Below are 9,299 nucleotides of genomic sequence, written 5' to 3' on the forward strand. Positions count from 1 at the left end.
CTAAAGGTTGATATAACCATTTTTAATCATCCACTCCAGGCTCCAATGATTGTTTACATTTTTTAGAGTCCAATAAGCCCAACCAAAACTTGCTCTTCCATACACCCCTAGTTGGGCCTTGGCAAATCTTTGGTAATCCTCTTTTGTTGCTCCTTTGACTTGCCATTCAGCAACCCATTCACCTGAAATCAAATAATCAGAATAAATAAAACAAGCAAATTATAGGCATAGCTAAAATGAAAAAATTTCTCAGTGTTGAGACTTACCGACAAAAGTAAGAGGTCCATTTGATGTAGTGATTTGATTCAACTGTGCGGTTCTATTTGTGTGGATGAAATCTATGTTTTGTTGCACGGTCATGTCATCAAAGACATCCCAAAAGAGATTGTAATAATGAACATCAATCACAGTTCTAGTTAAGCCATTTGTTAGAGGGAATAGCTCAGTAGGATCAGATGCTCCCAGCCGATTTGACATCACAACGTAAGCCGTAGAAGAGTGTTTGCGTACAGCATTATAACCAGCCTTGTAGTATTCGTTAAGCATATCCAGAGTTGCTCCTGGTGCGAGAGGCTCGTTTAGAAGCTCAACCGCATAAAGGCTAGGACTCTTTGCATACCTATATGTGTCCACTCAGTGAGTACAAAAACATTACAATATGTACAATTTTACGAAATTATTAATTCAACCTTGCAGTTAGGAAGTCTATAACAGAAACAGACTTCTGTATGGTTTCGTCCGTTAAGCCCCATTCCTGAAAGCCATCTCTGGAAGCGCTGTGTTCATAACCATTTTGTGAGCCAGGTGCCGCATGTAGATCAATTATGATCTTCACTCCGTACTTCCTGAAAGGCACAATCAACATCATAGGCTTAGCCTGTGTGCAAGTAGCAGAAATGTTAGTTGGAATGCAAAATATATATCCATACTGCGCCCAAGTGAAGGCTTTGTCTAATGCTTGCAAAGATCCTCCAACATAAGGCTTCGGCGGCGTTGGATCGCTAGCTATCCACCAACCAACGGGTATTCTCACAGCATTAAGTCCATTTCCTGCTATGAACTTAAAATCGTCTTCAACTATGTATGTGCTCCAATGCTCCTGCGACATATATTACCATAAGTAACATCTTTTAAGAATTTAATCTGACGTGAATTAAGTTGTGTGTATATCCTTACTCTCATAATTTGTGGGGCTTTGTTTGGTCCATAACCATTTGTCACTTGAAACTCTCCCTGCAGTGTCTCAGCAATTGTCATCACAAATACTGAGGGATCATCATCACCCCATCCACCCCCACCAGGGTGGTCCGCAGTCACCAACTCCTCTGTTTTCACCTGAAATCCCAAAAATCGTTAATAGGCAAATTGCCAGTTGCGTTCTGAGAAGCTAATAAGCTACCATACACTGGAAACATAATATAATGTCTATCTATTATTATATCAACTGAATGAAATCTTCCTCGAGCCTATGATTGTTCATGTTTTGTGATATGATTTGATTAAAACCTAAACAATTGCAAATAGTACTTTATAAAAGTCAAATGTTTATATTTCATGTATCTGTATTAAAAGTTTACTGTGTGCATATACAATACAGATTTAACATGATAATTGATAAGGGCTAGAACTTTCATTTATGACCATAAGAAGAAGGTAAATCACCTGTAAGAAGAACCCATTTGGTGCTTTGATTCGAACACGGCTCACATCATCAGAGTTTTTCACAATCTCAAACATCTCCGAGCCGCCAGGCGTGTTGGATACAGCTACTAAGTCAATCCCTTTCCCATTGGCGTCAAGTCCGATGAATCGTTTATCAAAGACCCTAAAATTGAAAGTGGTCTCATTGATTCTCCACAACTATACACAAAACAAGGAACAATATATGTCTCAGTGAACTTGCACGGTTTACTTAAAGTTTCATGAAAATTCATGGCAAATAAAAGCATATTACTCTAAACGTTTCCCAGCCCGAGGCAGCCGTCCGGTTCGCAACTATGATTGTTCCTCCACCTAACTCAGCACATAAATATTTCCCAACTGTTACCGACTTAAACTGAAGAGCTGTTCCATCCTGATAAACATAAACATAAACAAAACTAAAGTTAATCAAGTTTCATGAATATTACCGATAGACCATAAATAAGAACCTGTCTGAAGTGCAATTAGTTCAGCATTATACGAACCAGGAAGTCTTTATTGGGGATGCCATCAAAAAGAGAAGGTTTAATCCAGCCTTCAGTCACCAGCCAACCTCCAAGATTAACTGCTTTCGTTTTTAATGTGGGGTTTAGGTTTACCCTTCCATAACAAAATGATACCATGAAGAATAAGAAACATATACTAAGCAACTGCTTTGTTGAGTAGATAGCCATTTGCTGATGTATTAAACTCTCAGTTGTAGGCCTCCATATGGATATCATACATACATTATATATACAAGGTGCTCAAAGAGTTGGAGTGAGTCGACATCTACAAGACTTTGACCAATCAGAATAGTTGAAACTTGAAAGTTCGCTAATTATTTTGATGTCTTCTTAGAATCTTTACCATATAGTTTCATATCATTGTGTATTCTAGCTAGGCAAAGAATTAGTTTTCTAATGCAGCTTATCTTGATTATCCCGCAACTCCATTGAGAAAAATATCCATTAACTGCTGGTCAATAGCTTAATTGTGAACCTAGAATGCTCATCATAAACCATATAGTTGAGACTGTATGGTTTATATGATTTAACACTGAAGTTGCCTATGGAGTACCAAATGGAGGCTACATCATTTGTCACAAAATTGTATTGCGTTGACATTTGTGTGATGTGGTATGTCAAACTCCACTTTTTGTATTAAATTTAAATGCATGAATCCGTCTTTAGGTGGACTTGGAAACTGCTATTCAAATCTTAGGAAATGGTTTGAGATTTGATTTCCAACCTTACGAACAACATCTTAATCAAGCCGCAAATCAAGAATTGTTCACTAGTTAATTAAATTCTATATAGAAGAAAATGACAAAGAATGCGTAGAGTTTGAAGGAATTGAAAAGTTCTTAGAATTATATTTTGATTAAAGCCGGTGAAATTGTTCTTAGGCCTACCTCTGATAACAAATGCCAAGTTGGATGCTCTTTCTGCTATATCTATATACAAGATAGCTAGAGCGATGGAACTCTTATATTAATATGGTCAATAAGAAGAAATGTACATAAAAATATTTGTCAGTTGACCGATCACGATATGATATATGAATCAACTAAGCAATAATTAAAGATTAATTTAGAGTCATGTAAAGAAAGAAGCAATGGATTTGTAACTAGAAAAAGGGCCAAAAAAGCGCAAATGGATGGATTCCTGGTGTTAATGGAGACACAACTCAGTGGGAACATTATGGGATAATATAAATGTGTGGTCCACTGCAATTCAAGTGGATTAGTTCATTTATCATTCCGGTTTTGAAAATATACAACTTATGGTAAAAATCTTATGAGAGTGTACAATTGATAATCAGGAATAAGTTGATGAATAGTTGAGTATTTGACCTTTGATATTCAATGCATAACTTTGACTTCAGCGTTCCAATTTAGACTTGTACAAAGAATAGAGTCGAATGCGAAGGTCCTTGACATAAAGATTTGAAAAACTTGCGCCAATGAAAGCGGTTGACACCGACTATAGGATTGAAGTTAAATAACACAAGCCCTCGGGTGCTGCCTTTGCTATCGCCCCAATAAGTCATCATCATGTGCCGTGTTTCCATTACAAACTTATTATTCAGTATGGACCAATTAATATTAAGTTCTTAACAGAAAAATGCACCAAGAAAATAATGAGCATTAATCAAGTACCAATTTGTAGAAAAATAATGTACATTAATCAAGCACCCATTTCAGCTCGGCTTAACCCCGAGGCAGGTAAGCCCCCCAAAAAAAGGATAAAAAATAGGGCCTAAAATTATTTTTTAAAGTATTTTTTAATATATTTATAATTTTTCAATTCTCATCAATCCCATCATGTGCTCGCCTATGCCTATCTTTAGCCAAAATTATTTTTTTAGAAGTTTTTTAATATATTTATAATTTCTCAATTCCCATCAATCCCACCGTATGTCCAATCAACCATGCCTATCTCTAAACATGAAACACAATTGGCGGCTTATTTTTCCGTTGAAAATTAAAACACCTTCACGCAACTCTCCAACTCTCAAATGTCAAATCACATCTCTTCTCTCCCCCAAATTTGAATAACAATCTCTTATATAAACCTCATTTCACTTAAAGTTTCCCCATCTTTTACTCTTATTATTCTCAACTCAGTTTACTCTCTTGTCTCTCCTTTCTCATCTCTATTATGTAAATTTATCAAGTGAATGTGATTTACATTATTATTTTTATGCAAGGTAATATTAAGAGTTTTAAATCATTTTACTCTTAGCATTCTCAACTGACTTTACTTTATATTTGATCAAGTGAATGAGTGATTTACATTATTATTTTTATGTAGGGTAATAATATAAGATTTTTTAGTATTAGCACAGCAAAAAGCAAAACCAGGAGCATAAATCAGGTGCTAAAGTCCCTTCTTAATTTTTATTTTAGCAAAATAATATTAAGAGCTCTAAATTATTTATTCTTTGAATATAGATGTCTACTAGGAAGTGTAAATCTGGATTTGAAAAACGTAAGAAAAAAAAAAAAAAGAATAGAAGAACTAATTCAATCCCAAAAAGGTGCACTTGATAAATTTGTTATAAATACAAAACACCAAATGCTAGAAAAACCAAATGAAGACTTAAATGAAAAATCAATTGAAAATTGTGAAGAAATTTTTAAAGATAACAATTCAAATTCATCAAATACTAGTGAAGAGTATCATGAAAATTTAGAAAAAGAAATTTCATTCGACAAAAATAAAAATATTAATGATAAAGATGAAACAACTATTAAAAATATTTATGATCCGGTACAATGGAATAATTTAGACACAAACTTATGTGATTTATTAGTTGAGAAAGGTCCAATTAGACAAGTTTTAGATTTTCTAAGAGATTAAAATTCTAAACGCTTTTCTACAATTCATTATATTCGAAAATTACCAAATAGGGAAAAACATGATAGAAAATGTCTAGTATATTCAAAAAAATTAAATTAAATATTTTGTTTTTGTTGTAAATTATTTAGTTTAAAAGCAAATACAATTCAATTAGCAAATGAAGGGTGTGAAGATTGGAAAAATCTTAGTGCCAAGCTTAAAAGTTATGAAACAAACAATGAACATACTATAAATATGAACATTTGGGTTGATATTGAGATGAGATTGCTTAAAAACAAAACAATTGATAAATATTTACCAGAGAAAATAAATAAAGAGAAAGAGCATTGGGAGAATGTACTATTAAGAATTACAGCGGTTGTAAAAAATCTTTCAAAAAATAATTTGGCATTTTGTGGTACAAATGAGATGATTTATTAAGAAAATAATGGAATTTTTTTGAGTTTAATTGAAATGATTGCTGAGTTTGATCCAATAATGCAAGAACACCTTAGACGTATTCAAAATGGAGAAATTCACACTCATTATCTTGGTCACAATATACAAAATGAGCTGATAAATGTTTTAGCATTGGAAATAAGAAATACCATTATTAAAAAAAAAATCAAAGAATCAAAATATTTTTTCGTTATACTTGATTGTACCCCAAATACAAGTCATCAAGAACAAATTTCACTTATATTAAGATGTGTAGATATTTCAACAAGTCCAATAATAATAGAAGAGTATTTTATAGATTTTATAAAAGTGGATGATATTTGTGGTCAAGGCCTTTTTAATGTTCTTACAAGTATATTAAAAAATCTTGAACTTGATATAAATAATGTGAGAGGACAAGGTTATGATAATGGGTCTAACATGAAAGGTAAACATCAAGGTGTGCAAAAAAGATTATTGTATATAAATTCTAGAGCATTTTATACACCATCTAGTTGTCACAGTTTTAATTTAGTTTTTTGTGATATGGTTAATTCATGTGCTAATGCTATTACATTTTTTGGAGTGACACAACGTATATACTCATTATTTTCTTCTTCTACAAAACAATGGAAAATTTTGCAAGATCATGTTTCTAATTTGACACTTAAGCCATTATCACAAACACATTGAGAAAGTCGTGTTGAAAGTGTTAAAGTAATAAAATTTCAAGCTCTACAAATAAGAGATGTTTTATATCAATTAGCAGAAACTAGTGAAGATCCTAAAACAAAAAGCAAAGTTATTTCTTTAGTAACATATGAGATTGAAAATTTTGAATTTCTATTAGGCATGAATATTTGGTATGAAATGTTATTTGCTGTTAATACGGTTAGTAAATATTTACAATCTAAAAATATGGACATTGTTGTTACAACAGATCAGTTGAAATGTCTTGTTTCATTTTTTGAAAAATATAAAGAAAATGAGTTTACATCTTCTATGATTTTGCTAAAGAGATTGTAGAGCAAATAAATATAGAACCAAATTTCATGAAAAACATACAATAAAGAGAAAAAAACAATTTGATGAGAATAAAAACGAAGAGATGAAATTGTCTGCTGAAGAGTCTTTTAGAATAATTTCACATATTTAGTTGATCATGCAATTTCCTCACTTCAAAATAGGTTTGAACAATTTGAAATGGATAAAGCTATTTGTACAAACTCTTTGTACAAAAAGAGTCAGTACAAAGTGACGTGACACATTATGTGAGTGCCACGTGACATAAGGGTCCACATAACATTAATGTGACATTAAGTTATGTGGATCCCAATGCCATATAGCATGCTTTGTGACATGCCACGTCAATTTTTACAAACTCTCTTTATATAAGAGTTTGTACAAATATCATTACTCATTTGAAATATATAATAATAATTTTAGTTTCATTTATAATATAAAACATTTAAAATTGTTTGATGATGATAGTTTGCAGAAACATTGTTTAAATCTTGAAAACTTTTTAAAACGTGACATGCTCTCTGATATTGATGGTTTAGATTTATATTTAGAATTGAAAGTTTTAAAAGAAATTATAAACGTGGAAATTTAAACACCACTTGAGATACTAGATTTTATAAAAAATGTGATTTCTTTTCCAAATGCATGGATAGCTTATAGAATACTGTTGACTATTCCTGTTACTATGGCTTCAACAGAAAGAAGTTTTTCAAAATTAAAGTTAATAAAATGCTATTTGCCTTCAACTAAGCAATAATTAAAGATTAATTTAGAGTCATGTAAAGAAAGAAGCAATGGATTTGTAACTAGAAAAAGGGCCAAAAAAGCGCAAATGGATGGATTCCTGGTGTTAATGGAGACACAACTCAATTGGAACATTATGGGATAATATAAATGTGTGGTCCACTGCAATTCAAGTGGATTAGTTCATTTATCATTCTGGTTTTGAAAATATACAACTTATGGTAAAAATCTTATGAGAGTGTACAATTGATAATCAGGAATAAGTTGATGAATAGTTGAGTATTTGACCTTTGATATTCAATGCATAACTTTGACTTCAGCGTTCCAATTTAGACTTGTACAAAGCATAGAGTCGAATGTGAAGGTCCTTGACAAAAAGATTTGAAAAACTTGCGCCAATGAAAGCGGTTGACACCGACTATAGGATTGAAGTTAAATAACACAAGCCCTCGGGTCCTGCCTATGCTATCGCCCCAATAAGTCATCATCATGTGCCGTGTTTCCATTACAATTTTACTATTCAGTATGCACCAATTAATATTAAGTTCTTAACAGAAAAATGCACCAAGAAAATAATGAACATTAATCAAGTACCCATTTGTAAATATAATGAGTTAGTTAACATAAATTCTGTTGCACGCCAAATTCACACTCATTTTCTCTGGCCTACAGTCGATCCTTCCTCACCTTACTCGCTTTCGTCAGTTTTTCTTTCTCTCCCATGTGAGCCTGGCCACATCAGCCACTCAACCCAGCCGTAGTAACAACTAACAACGTGCGCGCTCATCTATTATTAATGACTAAGAACAAGAATTCGTTAAGCAATTAATCTTAAGTTCTTAACCAAAAAAGGCGCAAGGAAATTAAAGAACATTAATCAAGTGGCCATTTGTAAATATAATGAGTTAGTAGACATAAATTCTATCACACGCCAAATTCACACTCATTTACGCTGGCCTACAGTTGATCCTTCCTCACCTTACTCGCTTTCATCAATTTTTATCTCTCCCATGTGAGCCTGGCCACATCAGCCAATCGCCCCAGTTATAATAAAAACTAACAACGTGCGCGCTCATCTATTATTAATGACTAAGAAAAAGAATTCGTTAAGCAATTAATCTTAAGTTCTTAACCAAAAAAGGCAAAATGAAATTAATAAACATTAATCAAGTGCCCATTTGTAAATATAATGAGTTAGTAGACATCAATTCTGTCACACGCCAAATTCAAACTCATTTACGCTGGCCTACAGCTGATCCTTCCTCACCTTACTCGATATCATCAATTTCTCTCTCTCTCCCATGTGAGCCTAGCCACATCAACCACTCGTCCCAGTTATAGTAACAACTAACAACGTGCGAGCTCATATATTATTAATGACTAAGAACAAAAATTCGTTAAGCAATTAATCTTAAGTTCTTAACCTAAAAAGGCACCAAGAAATTAATGAACATTAATCAAGTGCCCATTTGTAAATATAATGAGTTAGTTAACATAAATTCTGTCACACGCCAAATTTACACTCATTTACGCTGATCCTTCCTCACCTTACTCGTTTTCATAAATTTTTCTCCTTCTCCCATGTGAGCCTGGCCACATCAGCTACTCACCCCAGTTATAGTAACAACTAACAACATGCATGCTCGTCTGTTATTAATGACTAAGAACAAGAATTCGTTAAGCAAATAATCTTAAGTTCTTAACCGAAAAGGCAACAAGAAATTAATGAACATTAATCAATGCCCATTTGTAAATATAATGAGTTAGTTAACATAAATTTTGTCACATGCATCACCGACATCAAAGTCACACTCATTTACGCTGGCCTACTGTTGATCCCTCCTCACCTTACTCGCTTTCATCAATTTTTCTCTCTCCCATGTGAGTCTGACCACATCAACCACTCACCCTAGTTATAGTAAAAACTAACAATGTACGCGCTCATCTATTATTAATGACTAAGAAAAAGAATTCGTTAAGCAATTAATCTTAAGTTCTTAACTGAAAAAGGCACTAAGTAATTAATGAACACTAATCAAGTCCCCATTTGTAAATATAATGAGTTAGTCA

The 9,299-nt window shown here is 32.9% G+C and overlaps 1 protein-coding gene across 1 annotated transcript; it reads right to left on the reverse strand.

Annotated features, from left to right (window-relative positions):
• LOC116134310 (glucan 1,3-beta-glucosidase A-like) lies at positions 1 to 2,391 on the reverse strand. The gene is made up of 8 exons (XM_031419998.1): positions 2,187 to 2,391; positions 1,955 to 2,074; positions 1,663 to 1,860; positions 1,177 to 1,335; positions 930 to 1,099; positions 690 to 845; positions 267 to 619; positions 1 to 182 (listed from the first exon to the last, which is right to left on the reverse strand). The coding sequence occupies exons 1-8, from the start codon at positions 2,373 to 2,375 to the stop codon at positions 1 to 3; spliced, it is 1,527 nt and encodes a 508-aa protein (XP_031275858.1). The 5' UTR covers positions 2,376 to 2,391.
• Between the last annotated feature and the right edge of the window lie 6,908 nt (positions 2,392 to 9,299).

This window comes from Pistacia vera, unplaced genomic scaffold (assembly GCF_008641045.1).
Source record: "Pistacia vera cultivar Batoury unplaced genomic scaffold, PisVer_v2 Contig284, whole genome shotgun sequence".
Taxonomy (NCBI): Eukaryota; Viridiplantae; Streptophyta; class Magnoliopsida; order Sapindales; family Anacardiaceae; genus Pistacia; species Pistacia vera.

What these genes read in the sequence shown, in the direction of transcription:
- LOC116134310 (XM_031419998.1), bottom strand. Translation starts at nt 2,375, where the DNA reads ATGGCTATCTACTCAACAAAGCAGTTGCTTAGTATATGTTTCTTATTC. An exon ending in CAAATGGGTTCTTCTTACAG is followed by an intron (nt 1,336 to 1,662) that starts GTGATTTACCTT and finishes TTGGGATTTCAG; the next exon opens with GTGAAAACAGAGGAGTTGGT. An exon ending in AAAGCCTTCACTTGGGCGCA is followed by an intron (nt 846 to 929) that starts GTATGGATATAT and finishes TGTGCCTTTCAG; the next exon opens with GAAGTACGGAGTGAAGATCA.